The 20,662-nt window shown below is 40.7% G+C and overlaps 1 protein-coding gene across 7 annotated transcripts in view; it reads right to left on the bottom strand.

The window, feature by feature from the left end:
- Nucleotides 1-20,662, bottom strand: part of SHF (Src homology 2 domain containing F) — a 378,212-nt gene that overhangs the window by 100,261 nt on the left and 257,289 nt on the right. For 6 of the 7 annotated variants that reach the window (XM_077263935.1, XM_077263933.1, XM_077263932.1 and 3 more), the window contains one exon: nucleotides 8,682-8,862. The exons of the other annotated variant lie outside the window; for it this stretch is intronic. In XM_077263935.1, the coding sequence (XP_077120050.1) occupies nucleotides 8,682-8,862 (181 nt within the window). The remainder of the gene's footprint in view (nucleotides 1-8,681; nucleotides 8,863-20,662) is intronic. 7 annotated transcript variants of the gene reach the window in all.

Raw genomic sequence — 20,662 nt, forward strand, 5'->3', positions numbered from 1 at the left:
TTCCAAAATGGTGTCACTTGTGGGGGTTTTTAATGTTTAGGCACATCAGGGGCTCTGCAAACGCAACATGGCATCCCATCTTAATTCCAGTCAATTTTGCATTGAAAAGTAAAATAGCGCTCCTTCCCTTCCGAGCTCTGCTATGCGCCCAAACAGTGGTTTACCCCCACATATGGGGTATCGTCGTACTCAGGACAAATTGCACAACAACTTTTGTGCTCTAATTTCTTCTCTTACCCTTGGGGAAATAAAAAAATGGGGGCGAAAAGATCATTTTTGTGAAAAAATATGATTTTTTATTTTTACGGCTCTGCATTATAAACTTCTGTGAAGCACTTGTTGGGTCAAAGTGCTCACCACACATCTAGATAAGTTCCTTAGGGGGTCTACTTTCCAAAATGGTGTCACTTGTGGGGGGTTTCAATGTTTAGGCACATCAGGGGCTCTCCAAATGCAACATGGCGTCCCATCTCAATTCCAGTCAATTTTGCATTGAAAAGTCAAATGGCGCTCCTTTCCTTCCGAGCTCTGCCATGCGCCCAAACAGTGGATTACCCCCACATATGGGGTATCAGCATACTCAGGACAAATTGTACAACAAATTTTGGGGTCTATTTTCTCCTGTTACCCTTGGTAAAATAAAACAAATTGGATCTGAAATACATTTTGTGTGAAAAAAAGTTAAATGTTCATTTTAAACATTCCAAAAATTCCTGTGAAACACCTGAAGGGTTAATAAACTTCTTGAAAGTGGTTTTGAGTACCTTGAGGGGTGCAGTTTTTATAATGGTGTCACACTTGGGTATTTTCTATCATATAGACCCCTCAAAATGACTTCAAATGAGATGTGGTCCCTAAAAAAAAATGGTGTTGTAAAAATGAGAAATTGCTGGTCAACTTTTAACCCTTATAACTCCGTCACAAAAAAAAATTTTGGTTCCAAAATTGTGCTGATGTAAAGTAGACATGAGGTAAATGTTACTTATTAAGTATTTTGCGTGACATATGTCTGTGATTTAAGGGCATAAAAATTAAAAGTTGGAAAATTGCGAAATTTTCAAAATTTTCGCCAAATATTCGTTTTTTTCACAAATAAACGCAACTTATATCGAAGAAATTTTACCACTATCATGAAGTACGATATGTCACGAGAAAACAATGTCAGAATCGCCAAGATCCGTTGAAGCGTTCCAGAGTTATAACCTCATAAAGGGACAGTGGTCAGAATTGTAAAAATTGGCCCGGTCATTAACGTGCAAACCACCCTTGGGGGTGAAGGGGTTAATGCATCTCAAAGGCAAGATTTCATTTTAATCATTGGGATATCTGTGCTCTCCGTACCGAGTCAATGTTAAAAAAAAAGCACTTTCCACTTCTTCAAAGATAATAGAATAATATATTTTTAGAGGTTAGATTACAAAAACTTGCGATTTTTCCTTTAACAGCACCCTCTTATGTCAAAAGACTGCCTCTGGTATGGCAACTCAGCCCCATTGAGGGCATCATGAAGACCTCCCCTAACATCTGACCTCGGCAGTCCTTATACCTAAACTCTTGCTTCACAACTAGAAGGGCCCATTTACACAAGTAGATAATTCTGTAAGCGATAGACAATATGATCGGAATATACAATCAGCACAGAATAGCAGGCAATTATTTACATTTGATGATAAAAGTGTAATAAATTATTAATGTGCCATTGTTTAATATTCCTAAGCAGAGGCAATTTCCATTTTCTTTGCATAATCAACGAAGGAACAATTATTAAACATTTTTTGCTTGCATAAATTATTTCACGCACGATGAATAAGAATTTTTGGACTTAGCGTTCAGAAAGTCACTCAACCAGTTTACAGTACACAACTATTGTGAATGATGGGTCACAAACGTTCAAATCTTAACCATCATCTACATATGTAATCGGCCCAAAATCTCCTTTAATCTACGATAATGTTGACCATAGTTTCTGCCAATGCAGCATAACAACAACCTTAAACACCAAGAATTCTCCTCTGAACCTAAAACTATAATGTACAACAGTTTCTAAGTGTCACAAGTGGGACTATATGTCCCATTCTGGCAAAAATGCAAGTTATCAATCCTGTGCTGGTGGGTTATCGGAGTTCTAAAGCAAAGATTAAAAAAACATAAATAGTGTCAATCTCTCATCTGTAACTTTATGGGAATCTGTCACCAAGTTTTTGCTACCCAACCTGTGGTCTAGGGGCAGAGATCCTTATTCCTTATTCCAGTGATGTGACACTTATTGAGCTACTTGCTGCTGTTTTGATAAGACCACTTTTTTATCTGCTGCAGATCTAACAGTTATCTGAATGATGAACTCTGTATAAACATAAAACACTGATTGGCAGTTTTCTGCCTATGCACAATGTACACAGAAAGCTGTCAATCCATGGTGGGGGCGGGGCTATACAGAGCTCATGAATATGCTTGACTTTCCGACAGCAGGTTTACTAGTCCTCTAATAATAATCTCCTGCTGATCAAACCAATTTTATCAAAACCACACTAAGCAGCCCAGTAAGTGACACATTGCTAGAATCAGGGTCTGCCTCTACATTATGGTGCACTTAGATTAGGTGGAAAAAAACTGCTGACCGATTCAGATTAAAAGAACCTTAGATATTTCTAGCTCATATTTGCATTTGTATTAGTTTATTTGCTTTGACCGGAAACAAAGAGTTGTCATAAATGGTACTTCTCTAAATTGGATATAGTCAGCAGTGGGGTACCGCAGGGATCTGTGCTAGGGCTGATTCTTTTTATCCTCTTTATTAAATGATCTTGTCGATGGGATTGAGAGTAAAGTGTCAGTCTTTGCTGACAACACCAAGCTATGTAGGATAATAAATTTGACCTTGACATTACAATATTGCAAAAAAATCTGAATAAGAGGACTGAATGGGCAAACACCTGGCAAATGAGATATAATGTAGATAAATGTAAAGTAATGCACCTAGGACTGAGTAATCCTATAGCTGCATATACATTATATACCATATACCATACTTGGGACTACAGAACAGGAGAAGAACTATTATTCTGGTTACAAGTAAGCTGAGCAGCAGTACACAATGTCAAGCAGCAGCTGCAAAAGCAAACAAGATTTTAGGATGTATAAAAAGAGATAAAATCCCGCGATCCCAACGTATTATTACCCCTTTATAAACCACTGGTGAGGCCACATCTAGAATTTGGGATCCAGTTTTGGGTTCCACATTTTAAAAAAGGATATTCAGAAGTTAGTCAGTTAAACAACGGGCAACAAGATTATTACAAGGGATGGAAGGCCTCATATGAGGAGAGGTTGGAAAAGTTGGGCTTGTTTAGCTTAGAAAAATGACACCTCAGAGGAGATCTCATTTACATGTATAAATATAGGAGTGACCAGTACAAAACACTGGCACATGACTTGTTCCTTCCAAGGACTGTCCTGAGGACTAGGAGGCACTAATTATGGGTGGAAGAAAGGTGATTCTGACAGCTAAACAGGAAAGGGTTTTTTACAGTTAGAGCAGTCAGAATATGTAAAGCCCGACCACAGGAGGTAGTAATGGCAGACACCATAACAGATTTAGAAAAAAAGGCTGGATGATTTTCTTGATAACATAGCATTGCGGGTTATAGCTAGATTAGTGACGAAATGTACAATTGGTGGAAAAAGGTTGAACTTGATGGACCCAGGTCTTTATTCAACCTACGTAACTATGTAACACAAAACAAGTTCCTCCATTTGGGCTGCTAGTGGTGCAGTACTTTGTAGACATTCTGTGACCAGCAGTATAAAGTAACGGCAAAAACCCTGTTTGGAAAGTTGGGTCACTTACTGAGCTTCTTGGTGCAGCTTTTATAAAATAACTTATCTGCTGCAGCTCTGCTAGTACTTTACGTGATGACCTCCTGGTCTGTAGTCCTCAATGTACGAGTTCCAGCTGTGTCTTCCAACCACTATTGATAGGCAACCTTCAGCTAGGCCACAGTGTAGGTAGAAATTTATCAATCAATAGTATCGGTAGGATTTTTCAGGCTTCATCACTGAGAGGACTAGCAGAGTTGCAGCAACTAAAACAGCGATTTTATCAAAACTACAGCAAGAAGCCCTGGAAGCAACCAAACATTAAAATTGGTGTCCTTATTTTACACTGCCTCACAATGGGAAGATAATCCTGGGGCAGATTACCTTCTAAGCAAAAATAAGAAAACTTTTATCACATTTTGTAGATTTTCCCTTTGGTTATTACTGTATTTCTCTTAGGTCTCTATTTTTGTTGTAATATTTGTCGATATATTAGCAATAATTTGCAAATTACATATTCAATATCTATCAATCACAACGTAAAACTTTAAGATGTATAATGATAGATAGCAGGAAATTACTAAGGTATAAAAATGTAATAAAGATGTCAAGAAAAATTGAAATGTTATAGTTTTGTTAAAAATATATATATACAGGTGCTTCTCACTTAATTAGAATATCATCAAAAAGTTAATTTACTTCAGTTCTTCAATATAAAAAGTAAAACTCATATATTATATAGAGTCATTACAAACAGAGTGATCTATTTCAAGTGTTTATTTCTGTTAATGTTGATGATTATGGCTTACAGCCAATGACAACCCAAAAGTCATTATCTCAGTAAATTAGAATACTTTATAACACCAGCTTGAAAAATGATTTGAAAATCCAAAAAGTTGGTCTACTGAAATGTATGTTCAGTAAATGCACTCAATATTTGGTCGAGGCTCCTTTTGCATAAATTACTGCATCACTGTGGCGTGGCATGGAGGCGATCAGCATGTGGCACTGCTAAGGTGTTATGGAGGCCCAGGTTGCTTTGATAACAGCCTTCAGCTCATCTGCATTGTTGGGTCTGGTGTCTCTTATCTTCCTCTTGACAATATCCCATAGATTCTCTATGAGGTTAAGGTCAGGCGAGTTTGCTGCCAATCAAGCACAGTGATACTGTTGTTTTTAAACCAGGTATTGGTACTTTTGTCAGTGTGGACAGGTGCCAAGTCCTGCTGGAGAATGAAATTTCCACCTCCGAAAAGTTTGTCGGAAGAGGGAAGCATGAAGTGCTCTAAAATTTCCTGGTTGACGGCTGCACTGACTTTGGTCTTGATAAAACACAGTGGACCTACGCCAGCAGATGACATGGCTCACCAAACCATCACTGATTGTGGAAACTTCACACTAGACCTCAAGCAGCTTGGATTGTGTGTCTCTCCACTCTTCCTCCAGACTCTGGGACCTTGATTTCCAAATGAAATGCAAAATTTACTTTCATCTGTAAGCAACACCTTGGATCACTGAGCAACAGTCCAGTTCTTTTTCTCCTTGGCCCAGGTAAGACGCTTCAGGCTTTGTCTATTGGTCATGAGTAGCTTGACACGAGGAATGCAACACTTGCAGCCCATGTCTTGGATATGTCTGTGTGTGGTGGCTCTTGAAGCAGCCATCCACTCCTTGTAAATCTCCCCAATATTTTTGAATGGCCTTTTCTTAACAATCCTCCCAAGGCTGCGGTTATCCCGGTTACTTGTGCACCTCTTTCTACCACACTTTTTCCTTCCACCTAACTTTCCATTAATATGCTTGGAAATCTCACTCTGGGAACAGCCAGCTTCTTTAGCAATGACCTTTTGTGGCTTACCCTCCTTGTGGAGTGTGTCAGTGACTGCCTTCTGGACATCTGTCAAGTCCGCAGTCTTCCCCATGATTGTGGAGTCTACTGAAACAGACTAAGGGACCTTTTTAAACATTTAGGAAGCCTTTGCATATTTTTTTTGTTAATTATTATAATTTACTGAGATAATGACTTTTGGGTTTTCATTGGCTGTAAGCCATAATCATCAACATTAACAGAAATGAACACTTGAAATAGATAAATGACTCTATATATGATTTTCACTTTTTGCATTGAAGAACTGAAATACATTAACTTTTTGATTATATTCTAATTTAGTGAGAAGCACTTGTGTATATATATATATATATATATATATATATATATATATATATATATATATTTTTTTTTTTCATTATTTTTAATGACATTGTAATGTGGGTTGAAAATGAGGAGAGTCATCTTCTTTGTAAATCTCTACTCCCTCATGTCTCTAAAGATTCACGGTCATGATAGAAGACACATGAAATTCAAATACATCATGAGATTTGTTAATGGATTCTGGAATAGGGCATGTTATTAACTGATTGAATCTTAATAAAACATATCCATATTAAAGAGGAGCTATCTCAAATTTTAGCATTATAAACAGTACATAGCTCCACATAGCAGAAATAAAAAAAAAATATTTTTATCTACATTCCTGCACACTATTGCCTGTAATCATCTACTGAACCATAACTCATAATTTTAATGTATCTTTAATAAAAAAATGTTATTTTGATATAGCCTTGTTGACTAAGTTCTCTTTTTCTCAAATAAAAACTAAACTACATAATAGGAGAAAAACTGATTTTTTTTTCTCCACTCCATAGGGATAAAAAATAATAAGCCCACAGTTCTGACCAAAATGGGACGCCCGCAGAAAAGGTCAGAACTATACCATGTGTCCGTCTCATGTGACCATGCTTAATAAAGCTTCCTAATTGCACTAACAGTAATACATATTACCTGTACTAGGTTTTCTGTCCTCAGATACTCCTCACTCTAATGCTGCTCCTGCCTCCAATCCAAGTGTGATCACATGAGATAGATGAAGTTTCATGCAAATATGCTTAAAATGCCTCCCTCTCAACACTTGCTGGTATTAAAGCAGTAAAAAAGCAGGAGGTAAGGTTCTGGATGGCAGGTATGTACCACCATGGCGGTAATGCAAGTCCCATGAAGCCCGTACCAGTAACAGGCCGGAACCAGTTCCTGAGAGGTTTTTTATTTGACTGGATTTATGCTCTGGGATTTAAGAACAACCAAAAGCTCCTGGGTGGGAAAGGTCGCTCCCATACTCCATTCCGAGTCTTACATGCCTAATAACAGGCAGATGGGTTAGCTCAGCATGGTGTGTTGTATTGGAGCTAGAGGAAGTCTGTTCATGGTGGATAACTCTATGTTCTAAAACGAGAAGTGCCTGTAATAATAGGTCGGCGAGAACGTTTTGATATACTTTGCCTTACCTGGAAAAAGGACTGTTTTGTTATTCATTTGGGCTGAAGAAAGGCTTGAGCTGTAAAGTTTATGAAGGACAATAAACTATATTCTGTTTTAGAAATAAATACCCTGTGCATGTGCAAGCAGCTACCAGAGAGCAGAGACCCCAGCACAGCCTAGGAGAAGATGTGGACAGTAGCATCAGAGTTAGGAGCATCGCAGAAACAGCAGAGGTTGGCAAATCCACTATGGGCAAGTATTATTGTTAGCGCAGTTAGAGAGGTGTTGTCACCTCGGTCTAATGGCAGAATGCTGACCTTCTCTATGAGCATTCCATTTTGGATTTTGGTCAAAATTGTGGGAATTTACAAGTGAGTTTACAGTGCATGCCCGTAGAGCTGATCAAAATAAAATGCCCAATTTCATGAAATTGAGGCCAGAATTTTCGGCAACCTGTATCTCCACAACAGAGTGAAGTGAAGTAAAAATGTAAGAAAAATAAATAATTTACACTTCTGCTACTATGCGTAGGAATGTACAGTTTATTATGCTAAATATTGTTTGTAAAAAGTCTTAAGACAAATAAAATTCACAAATTTGATAAAAATATGAAACCACTGCCAAAAAAAGACATCTTTGAGTAGATCATCCATAGAACACATTTTTTCTGTTAAGTGTTTTAAACGGGTCACACCAAGATTTAGAGGCATCCACTATCCATAGGATAGGTATTAACTTCGAGGGGAGGAGAGGGATTGAGGGGGATCACCACAAATCCCAAGTAGGGGGCTCTACAGAACCCTGTCTAAATAGAGCAGAGGCTCAGTATGCCCACCTTCAAAACTTGGTACAGCCCCTTTCAAGGGTTAGTCCCAGCATAACTAGCTATTCCCAACTCATAAGAAAGGCAATAACTTCCTGATCAATAGGGGTATGACCGCTGAGTAGCTTTCAATCTCAAGATCTTGACCTTAGAACCCCAAGATCAGGGATCTGTAGCTCCAGCTTGAATGAATAGGAGGTTCAAGTCTTGACCTCTGATCCCTTCATTGTCTACGGAACTGCTGGAAAAAAGCAGAGTACAGCACTTCACTATTTACAGCAGTTCTATAGACTATGAATAGAGCGGAGGTCGAGCATGAACATCTCAGCTCCACTCAAGCCCTGTTCTTGGAGATTCCAGATTGCTGGTTTTGGGATTCCTGTGCATATCAGCAGTCAAACCATTCGCAATCAAATTAGATTGTGTAGAAGGAACAAATTATTCCGGGAATAAACCTATAATAATTCAATATCTAATGTTTTTTCACACCTCTTTGAGAGCATTATGGCTATAGAAGACTACACACAAGTATCACTGAAATTTGGATGATTATCTCAATGATGAGGTTTTTCTGCATGTAAAAAATAAGACATATAAATATGACCATTCCCAGATTATATTCAAAAGGCCATGATAGTGTTAACATTCTGTATAGAGAGAATACTGTCATGTTGGCATGAAATTTAATTTTTATTGTGGCTCAGGAACAACAGTAGTAGTACTTACAATTGACTCTCTAATGGTAGTGAAGGATCTATTCTTTCTCCCACTGTGCTGATGTGTTCTACACTTGAATTCTTGATAGCCTTCAAGTTCCCAGCTGAGTGTCTGTGCATGTGCCTGAGTTTGTCCTCTCTGGATGGTGACATGCCTGTTTTATCATCATCATCATCATGATCTAATTGGGCTAAAGGAGAAGAGAACAACTCTAAAATATAATTCTATCAAACATTAAACAGGAACTCGCAAAAGTTTTGGGTTATGGATGCCAGTTCATACTTGCAGATGTCTCAGTTCTAATTATTTTCTACATACAATAACTGCTGCTCAAACAGAAATAGAACAAAATATACAACTAAAATGTGCAATGGAATGCACTATTAAATACATAATGGATCAGCAAGCAGGGATCTATTCACATCTCATTCTGTCCCAGACACTTAAATACAATAAGCCCTACTTGTTGGCGTTCCCACTTTTTTCAAGACTTTCTCAAAGCTCATTTACTAATTTTTACATTATGACAGTCAAATTTTAAAAGTGAGAAAACATTACAAAATGATAACAATAAATACATATTCATTACATCAATGCATGCACAACATACAGGCACACTCACTATTTACATACAATATACAGTTGTGCTCAAAAGTTTAGATACATCGGCAGAATTTTTGCTTTCTTGGTCTTTTTTCAGAGAATATGAATGAGAACACCAAAACTTTTTCTCCACTCATGGTTAGTGGTTAGGTGAAGCCATTTATTATCAAACTACTGTGTTTTCTTTTTTTAACTCATAATGAAAACCCAAAACATCCAAATGACCCTGATCAAAAGTTTACATACACAATTTCTTAATACCGTGTATTGCCCCCTCTAACATCAATGACAGCTTGAAGTCTTTTGTGGTAGTTGTAGATGAGGTTCTTTATTTTCTCAGTTTCAGCCCAGTTCCTTTGAAGTTCTGGGCTGTCTACCATGAACGGCATGCTTGAGATCTCCCCAGAGTGGCTCAATGATATTGAGGTCAAAAGACAGATAGCCACTCCAGAACCTTCACTTTGTTCTGCTATAGCCAATGACAGGTCGACTTGAGATTGTGTTTTGGATCGTTGTCATGCTGGAACGTCCAAGTACATTCCAGGCGCAGCTTTTGGGCTGATTAGTGCAAATTTTCCTACAGTATTTGCTGATAACGTGCTGCATTCATCTTTCCTTCAACTTTGACCAAGTTTCCTGTACCTTTGTAGCTAACACATCCCCAAAACATCAGCGATCCACTTCCGTGCTTTACAGTAGAAATGGTGTTCCTTTCATCATAGGCCTTGTTGCCCTATCTCCAAATATAATGTTTATGGTTGTAGCAAAAATGTTCATTTTTGGTCTCATCACTCCAAATTACTTTGTTCCAGAAGTTTTGAGGCTTGTCTCTGTGCTGCTTTGCATATTGTAGGTGAGATACTTTATTGTATTTGCACAGTAATGGCTATCCTCTGGCGACTCGGCCATGCAGCTCATTTTTCTTCAAGTGCCTCCTTATTGTGCATCTTGAAACAGCCACACCGCTAGTTTTCAGAGAGTCCAGTATTTCAGCTGATGTTATTTGTGGGTTTTTCTTTGCATCCCGGACAATTTTCTTGGCAGTTGTGGACTACAGTTTAGTTGGTTTACCTGACCGTGGTTTTGTTTTTACTGAGCCCCTGATTTTCCATTTGTTAGGCCTCTTTCACACGTCAGTGTCTCCGGTACGTGTAGTGACAGTTTTCTCACGTACCGGAGACACTGACACACGTAGACACATTTAAATGAATGGGTCTATGCACATGTGAGTGTTTTCACACGGACCGTATGTCCGTGCTGAAAACACGTCGACATGTCCGTTTTTCACCGGCAGCACGGACCACAATACGGACAGCACACGTGCACATGGAGAACAGTGTGCACTCTCCTCCGTGTGCACGTACCGCCCGCAGGAGAGACAGCGCTACACTAAGCGCTGTCCCCCCCGCTGTGGTGCTGAAGGCGGCATTCATATGTTCCCTGCAGCAGCGTTTGCTGCAGAGAACATATGAATAATAGTGTTTAAAATACAGATCTATGTGTCCGCCGCCCCCCCACCCCCCGTGCGCCCCCCCACTGTTCAGAAAATACTCACCCGCTCCCTCGCTGCTTCCTGGTCTGGCCCCATCTTCTCCTGTATGCGGTCACGTGGGGCCGACGATTACAGTCATGAATATGTGGCTCCACCTCCCATAGGGGTGGAGCCGCCTATTCATGAGTGTAAATGAGCGGCCCCACGTGACCGCATACAGTGGAAGCCGGGGCCAGACCAGGAAGCACCGACAGCCAACGAGGGACCGGGTGAGTATTTTCTGAACAGCGGGGGGGGGGGGCGCACAGGGGGTGGGGGGGCGGCGGACACATATATCTTTATTTTAAACACTATTATTCATATTTTCTCTGCAGCAAACGCTGCTGCAGGGAACATATGAATCGCGGATTCAGCAAGATGCAGAGTGGGTACCACACGCTCCGTGTGGTACCCACTCGGCACACGGGCTGCACACGTGGGCCGCACGTATGGCCTGCGTGAGCTCACGGGCACACGGACACGGATAACTCTGGTACCGATTGTTTCCGGTACCGGAAATATCAGGACGTGTGAAAGAGCCCTAAATCACAGTTTGAACGCTGCTGACTGACATTATCAATTCCTTGGATATCTTTTTATATCCCTTTCCTGTTTTATATAGTTCAACTACCTTTTCCTGTAGATCCGTTGACAATTCTTTTGCTTTTCCCATGACTCACATCCAGAAAAGTCAGTGGCTGGATGACAGATGCAAGAGACTGTATGGATCTCAGAAACTCACTCAGCTTTATACACAAACACTGATTACAAGTAAACAGGTGACAGGTGAGGATGTTATCTTTAGTAGCCATTCAAACCCATTTGTGTCAACTTCTGTGCATGTTATCAGGCCAAAATCACCAGGGTATGTGAAATTTTGATCAGGGTCATTTGGATGTTTTGGGTTGTCATTATGATTTAAAAAGAGAAAACACAGTAGTTTGACAATAAATTGCTTCACCCAACCACTAACAATGAGTGGAGAAAAAGTTTTGGTGGTATCATTCATATTCTCTGGAAAAAGGGCCAAGAAAGCAAAAATTCTGCTTTTGAGCACAACTGTATGCACATTTACTAATATGCAGTAATATACACATCTGCTACAAGCACACTCATTACATACTGGCACATGAACATGAACAATAACTTGTAAAGAATACATGTTTGCATAATACTTCATAATGTGTTTGATTCCAAGGTCCTACAGACAACAGCATCATGGCTTTAGTCATGGCTTACATACACAGTGATAACGGCAAGAAGAACTACAGCTGCAAATAAGCTGCCCCCTGCCTAGAAAAAACGTCCTTCCAATCTGTTGTGATGGATTCCTAGGCAATTGCCTGACCTCTGTGGCAGCAGCTAAAAACCACCCCCCAAAATAAACACATAGTGCTGCGTCCTAAGTTCTGTTGTCCTAAATACCTGCCCTTGAAGAGGACCTTTTACCAGTATTAGCATGTTAAACTGGACACATGATGGAATAGTGGTTGTAGGGCTGAAAAAATGCAGTTTTTACCTTTTAATTTTCCGCTCTGTTGTGGAATATTAGATGGAAAATTTAAGGTTGTAATATATCATGAACTCACCTGGGTGTTACCAGGGATTTTCTATGTGGGGTGTACTTCTCTCTTTATGACGTTAACCAATTATAAGTAGGCAGCAACATTCTGGGGAAAAGAAGAACATACCACCAGAATACCTTTGAGCAGTTTTCTCCTGGCGGAGACATGTAATGACAGACAGTCTGCTTAACTCACTGATCGCACTGCAGAGCTGTATGTAATTAAAAAAGGATGACAGTAGAGCAGAGATGAGTGTGATTACATAAAAGTTTCAGCCTTCAACCCACAACTGCCAGCTTGGGGGAGTGAGGGGGGATTGCAGTACAGCAGAGCAGAGTTTTGTCTCATTACATCCTCACAGTGTTGTCAGCTATGCTGTACAGCCCCTCCCTCCAAACTGGCAAATGAGATAGAGGTGAAAGTGTTTGTAATCACATTCATTGCTACTCTGCTCCAACACTTTGTCATAACATAAAGCTCTGCAGTGAGACCAGTGAGATCAGACTGTCTTTCATTACATGTTTCACAAAGGAGAAACCCTTCTCTAACCTATTGTATTGGCGTGTTCTTCTTTTCCCTTGTATTTTATTGACTGCTTCTGATTAGTCCCGGCATGTGCTCACTACATTCAGCGCCTAGATTAGCAACGTGGGTTGCACTCCACAAGTGCAATTTTCACCGTGGTTCCTCCTCTCAAGCATTCACTGTTGACCTGCCATGGGCTCTATTTCCCGCTGAGTTTCACCACATTACTGATCTGTGACATTAATCATGCTTTTACCTCTTCCCCCAGGTAATCATCCCTCCTCCCCTCTGGGTCTCCTTACAATGTCACAGATATTTCACTGGTCTCATACTGGAAATCCTGCATCTATGAAACCAGGAATCTCGCATAATGTAAATATCTCCCTCACATGAAGTTACCATCTGGACACTCCCTCATCCAGTTCCCTATTAGGAACCTAATGCATCCTTTTCTCCAGTCCTACTAGCTTGAATGACCAAGTGCTTTATTGTCACTGCTTGCATTTATTGCATTTACTTCTCTGATCTGTTACTATAAATAATTGTTCTGTATGTTATGAATTTAATATAGTCTGAACTCCTACTAGACAAACTGCATGATTTTATTTTTGCTCTTTTGTGCTACAATATTATCATTTATATGTATTATATGACCTCTCTTTTTTCCTGTACATTTCCCACCCCATCACCCCTATTTTTTAGTTCTGATGAAGGTCTGATTGTAAGACCGAAAACATTTAACAAACCTTGAATGCAATAATAAAAGGAACTTTATTTCAACACATCTTCATTTGAGTGCCAAGTTGTGATTAGTCAACATCGTACAGGGGAAGAAGTACACGCCCACAGAGAAAAATCTCCGGTAACGCTCTCTTAGGTTATTGTAAATTATAATCTAAACATTACAAGCGAATCTTCACAATGGTTAGGAGGAACCAAAATATAAAAGTACACTTTACTCAGCTCTGCAGCCAACTGTTCAATGATGTAGCCAGTTTAAAAGCTCAAACTGGTGAAAGGTCCTATTCTAGTATCACAACTAAAACACATTTTAAAGTTGTATTGGAAAGGGTAATTTAATGGATGAATTTGACTATACCAATGAAACATTCTTTCTCTGGGTACCAGAGAATGCCACGTACAAGGTTACAATCCAAATATGCAACTTTAAGACAGGAGCATTTCACAGAAACTTGTTTTCATTCTAGAAAGACAAAGCCTAAGATAGAAACAAAATGAACGTATACCCTGCTGTTACTAAGTAGAAAGCAATCATGCATATAAATAACATAGAATACTTACAAACGCTGTTATTTACAGCAGGGCATATGTTCATTTCATTTCTGCTTTAAGTTTTGTCTATTTAATGGCTAGTGGGAACATGCTCCTACATGTTTCATGTGTTCCAACGGATACTCCAGTTCAATTACCCCATGTTATTTATCTGCACTACTGATTTTACTTATTTAATTGCAGCTGGGTACATGTAATTTTTTCTGCACTTTATTTATGCAGGATGGGGAAAAATTCAAAGTGTTAACTTTAGTCTATGAATTAGTGCAAATATTCTGATGCCAAATCTATGCAGCTTTATTTATTCTTTTATTACTTTTGTACAAATCATACTGAGAGCCATATGTTTCACAGAACTGTTTGAAGGCTTATATTTTTTACAGGATAAGCTGTAGCTTTCATTGGTGAAATTTTAAATTATATGTGACCTTTTGATAATCTTTTTATACCGTAAATTCTTTGGGAGGCAAAAACAACAAAATATTTTTTGTGGCAGTTCGGTACAATTGACAAATTATCTTTAGTCTGCAGTTCGATTCATGCAATATCAAACTTCTATAGTTTTTTTCATGTTTTGCTACTTTTGCACAAGTGATTATTGTAAGAGCTCACTCTTTAATTTTTGTGTTTAAAAAACTGTTTTAGGACTTGTTATTTTGTGCAAATCCTGTAGTTTGTGATGGTACATTTTGAAATATACCGTAGTTTGCGGATTATAAGACGCACCGGATGAAAGCCCGGAGACCCCCCACACACATGAATTACAGCGAAGTGGTGGCCTCCGGGCGGCTCATGCTTAGATTGAGATCTTGGCAACGAGATCGAATGCCTAGATCTCAGATGACGAGATCTCATCTTCTGAGATCTTGGAACGAGATCTTGTTGCCGATATCTCAATCTGAGCATGCGCTGCCCTCAGTGGCCATTTTCCCGGAGGCAACCGCATCGCTGTAGTGGGTGTGCGGGGTGGCTCCCTGCTTTCACAAAATGCAGGCAGAACCCCCTGCACCGCAGAGCATTTTCACCCGCAGTAGCGCACATCGGAACACCCCCTCATCCCAGCCTGCAGCAACGCTCCACTCTTGCCTCCTTCAGCAGAGACCCTGGGATCCTGCTCCACCACGGCAGGTAAGGTATATCTGCATTATAAGACGCACCCCCATTTCCCCAAAAATTTGAGGGGGAAAAAAGTGCGTCTTATAGTCTGTAAAATACGGTACATCACTTTTTCTTCACTTTGTAATTTTTTTGAGCCAAGATTAACCAAAATGGCAATTATCATATAGTTTTTCATCTTTTTTTTTTTCCATTCACCGTATGGGATGAAAATTGATGCAGTTCAAAATGCAGCAATAGCAAATGTGTGATGTTTTTGTGGAGGTTGCCATGTGCATTTTTACAGCCAAATGACTTATTATTAAAACTGTGATTTTTATTTTTACATTGTTTTGTAACACTGTAAAAACTTTTTTTGCCTTTTATTTTTACAATGCTTACTGGCCTCATAAGGCGGCTTGGACCTGCTATACTTTAATCACATTAATATTGCACTGTAGTACTTATGCACACTGCATTGTCGTCACTGACAGTCTTTGATTGACAGCCAGTCATTCGAGCCCTATTCTAGGTGGCATCTGACTGGCTGAGGTATATGTCATTGTCAGGCCTTCCTGTTGCAATAGCAGCCATCAGCACCCAATAATCTTGCTGTGGGTGTGCCGATGAGCTGGCAAAGGGAGCAATTTCTCTTTGTCAGACTCCACACATGCCATTATCACTAGTGACAGAGGAATATGAGGTGTTAAAGTTCTGAGATCAGCCCATGAAGCAGGAGTCTGGCTATATACAACAGATGGCTTTCTGCGGATGGCACAGGCACAACTCCTGTGCCCGCGCCAATTACCGGATGAGACTGGATGCCCCATTGCGGGAAAATCGCTTTCAATCTGGAAGTACAGTTACAACCGTGTGCTGGAAGGGGTTTATAGAACATGGACTTGATTTTGATTTCTCTTCTGTTCATTCTCTTAGATTTCAAAAACTGAAAAGTTAGTTTATTTTTTATCAATTAGCAAAATACATTCGTACTTTGCATTTTTATTTCCATACCTGCCCAAAATTTGCGCACGGTACTGTATGCAATTCAACACTTAAACTTTTTATGTAGGCATTCTCTATACAAAAATGTGCAGGGCGATATCCAAAGATGCTTTATACCCATTTACAAGAAAAAGCACACACAAAAAGTAAGATCAGCCAGAAAAACACTGCACAGAAAACTGTCCGGAGGTGGAGAAAAACAGGCAAACTAATTCTTCCGGTGCCAAATATCTTAGACAATAAATGCAGCTATCTTGAAGTAAAATCTTTAATGCATCCTGAAATGTTGATGGGGAACAAAAAGACCATCAGTGCAATGGTGACACGAGATGATAAAAATCAATAGAAAAAGGCTGGAGGGGGCAAGGGATTACGGCGTACACAGATCAGATCAAGAATACATTACTGCTTAACGGGCCATCACATCAGTATTTCTGACTCCTCTCTCCCTCTGGATACACAGACATCGATGCCTCCTAATGCAGTCTCAACATATTTCACTACCTCTTAAAGCGGTCCCTCACGTGAGCAGCACTTGCAGAGTTAATCCAGGTTAAGTGCTGTATTAGCATTTTAATTTTTATCATTTGTTTCTCCAGAAAACACTACAGCAGATAATGTCATTTGTAACTGGAAAAAGACAGATGAGATCTATAATGTACGATTTTCTCTCCAGATTGTGGAACGGCACAATCAAAGGACTTGTAACAAGAGAATTTACTGTCAGGACCTTTGGAATTTACAAACATGCCAGTCTATAATTGCTTTTCTGAACGGACTGCAAGGGCTACAATGCTTTTACCAACGTTTGGATTTATGGATTACTGCAAAGCTACCTAATAACACTTTAGAAGATGAGCATTGACTTTATACATAAATTATGAAATTAAGGGATGATAAATACCTACTATATAGGTTTAAACAAAAAATGGTGGGTCTGTTTGTAATAAATTCAGCCTTAAAGGGAATCTGTCAGCAGGTTTTTGCAACGTCTTCTGATAGCAGCATGATGTAGGCCAAGAGAAGCTGAACCCAATGATGTATAACTTAGATTATTGGGTGCAGCAATTATGATACAAACAGAGCTTTAAGATTTAGCATGAAGCAGAGCTGAGAACGCTAACCCCACCCACACCAGGCTGTCCATGTACACAGTCCATAGATAGTGAGGTGCCCATCACATTGCCTGACTAACGTAGTTCAACAGTTAATCTCTTAGTAATAAATCCTTGACAGGAGACAACAGCATATACTTTAACAAGTGACACATCCCTGAATTCTGTGTATCAGTCTGTATCTCCTGCTGTCTTCAGATTACATAGCAAAACATGGTGAAAGATTCCCTTTAAGGAAATTGTCCCAACTACAAATGTTCTGACATATCATGTAGTCAAAAGTAATGAGTGAACGTGCTCAGATAAGGTGTTATGCGATGATGCTCGTGTACTGAGTGTCTTTGGCGTGCTCAAAAAATATGTTCGAGTTCCCGAGGCTGCATGTCTCACGGCTGTTCAGCAATCCCAGCATGTGTTGCAGCTGTCTAACAAATAGGTAACACAGCAGCAGGCTCCACTTCTACATAACCAGCTGGGGTGGATGAATTCGGATTGTGCTTAACGTCACCCCAGTCCATTTAAACACCGCCTCTTCTATCATGATCTCCTACGTCATCCACACATCGCTCGGAATCTCATGCCTGTTTGGTGGAATCAAGAACCTCCCTGTACCCCATAGAATAGCCAGGGAGCTGGTGATGTATGAGTGAAGCCAGCCGCTGCACATTAGGACTTCGCTCTGCTGATCTCTGGACATTGCAACTTGCACGCAGTAATGGACATGACAAAAAACATTTTCGGAAGTAAACAGAGGCACCTACAGGGATATAGAAGGTGGTAGGAAGCCTGTTTAAATGCTTTTAAAGGTGATGGGCATAATTTATAAGGAATTAAACTGGTGACAAGTTCCCTTTGAAGTTGAGATTTCAAATGAATTAGCACATGGCGAGGGACAGGAGGTGAGGAGATTGAGAATGTTCATTCCTCTTCGTGGGTTCCAAATAAACATATGGTCGACTTTCATGGACGATATCATGTCTGATATCGCAAATATAGCCATGCACAGATAGATATGAAATCAAACAACTAGCCAGACAAGATTTTTGGTTTGGTTGGAAGAAAAATAACCAATAAAGGATCCACTTCATTCCATAGCAGCTTCTTTTGCCTGTGTGCACTGGCACATCACTGGCTAAATTCATAATGGGTAATAGGATTAAGAGGTTTACTTCTGCGCTGCCAGCCGAGAAATAGAAGAGAACGATATCCAGGAAGGCGTTTTTTTAGTCAACAAGTTTCAAACTTCTTCATCAGGCCAAACCACAGTGCCCTGATGAAACCACACTGCGCTTCGTCCTGATGAAGAAGTTGGTAACTTTGAAATGTGTTGATTAATAATATCGATCTCTTCGATTTCTCGACTGGCACTGAATTAACCCTCTTAATCCTATCACCTGTGTTTCTAGCTGTTGGGTCTGCAGCAGCCCTGAGCTCTCTAGTGGTTGTCATCTCCCCTTTGTTATACTGATTAATCCATATTTTATCTTGCTGTTCCAGTTTTATTCCTGATATATTCATAACAGAGCATGCCTATTTCATGTATTCTTTGCAGACATATGGATGAGGAATGTGTTTTTATTCTGGAGATCTGAATAATTTTAGAGATTCTGTGTTGAGTTCTTCATCTAATGGAATTTCAGATAAACTAGGAAAGATTCTGCACGTATTACCCAGTCATTCATTTTATCCGGTAGCGACTACATTGCACATAATATTACTAAAACAGCAGATGGCAGTATTGATCTCTTTCTTGTAGATCAAATGAACAATTTGAGAAAGTAAGAAAAATATCTTAATATAGACATTTTATATATACGGGGAGCAGGTTGAAATGTATCAATATCAAGCAGTGTTATCCTGCAAGCTTCCTTTGGGCACTGAAAGGAAATGGCATATGTTTAAATCTCATGGGTCACTGATTTGACAAGTCTTAGTAGAATAGAAATGCTATTAATACTTATAGCAATTAATACACTAGCTGTATGGTGATGGGAGTCTATGAGACATAGGCAGATGACAGCAAATTGTAAATCATTCATCATATGAGACAGCATTTCATCCTCATGGAGTATGTTACAATGATATGTTGTTACGGGAGTTTAGCGCTACAAGAGGCACTAATCTGTGCTAACACCTATTACAGCACCCACTAGGCAGCTACTAAAGGCTCTGGGGATCAAGACCGTAACGAAACCCAACAGCGAAAATCACATTTATGCTAATTTGCGTTTGAAAAAAGTGTCTCAATGCGTTTCAATAGGGAAATTTTCCAATACGTTTATAATGGGCCTGATTTCTGAGGCAATTTCTAAAAATAACTGCCACCTGGCTGATTAGCTCATTGATATGCGCAGTGAGACCCAGTTACTATGCCAACGCCTATAAACTCTACATCAGCCCACCAGGTCACAAGTTTTGTCAGATAATGTCCGCTCTTAAAGTGACAGTAGAGCACAATTCCAAAACACTATCTGTAGTCTTATAATTATTGCCCCGCTCACCAAATCGGACCCAGCCCACCAAATCGGACCAGAGTGCCCCCTCTTGCCAAATCGGACCCAGAGTGGCGCCGCCCGCCAAATCGGACCCAGAGTGGCGCCGCCCGCCAAATCGGACCCAGAGTGGCGCCGCCCGCCAAGTCGGACCCAGAGTGGCGCCGCCCGCCAAATCGGACCCAGAGTGGCGCCGCCCGCCAAATCGGACCCAGAGTGGCGCCGCCCGCCAAATCGGACCCAGAGTGGCGCCGCCCGCCAAATCGGACCCAGAGTGGCGCCGCCCGCCAAGTCGGACCCAGAGTGGCGCCGCCCGCCAAATCGGACCCAGAGTGGCGCCGCCCGCCAAATCGGACCCAGAGTGGCGCCGCCCGCCAAATCGGACCCAGAGTGGCGCCGCCCGCCAAATCGGACCCAGAGTGACCCGGCCCGCCAAATCGGACCCAGAGTGACCCGGCCCACCAAATCGGACCCAGAGTGACCCGGGCCACCAAATCGGACCCAGAGTGACCCGGGCCACCAAATCGGACCCAGAGTGACCCGGGCCACCAAATCGGACCCAGAGTGACCCGGGCCACCAAATCGGACCCAGAGTGACCCGGGCCACCAAATCGGACCCAGAGTGACCCGGGCCACCAAATCGGACCCAGAGTGACCTGGCCCACCAAATCGGACCCAGAGTGACCCGGCCCACCAAATCGGACCCAGAGTGACCCGGCCCACCAAATCGGACCCAGAGTGGCCTCAACCCTGAGGGGCTACAACT

Source organism: Ranitomeya variabilis, chromosome 5 (assembly GCF_051348905.1).
Source record: "Ranitomeya variabilis isolate aRanVar5 chromosome 5, aRanVar5.hap1, whole genome shotgun sequence".
In the NCBI taxonomy this organism is placed as follows: Eukaryota; Metazoa; Chordata; class Amphibia; order Anura; family Dendrobatidae; genus Ranitomeya; species Ranitomeya variabilis.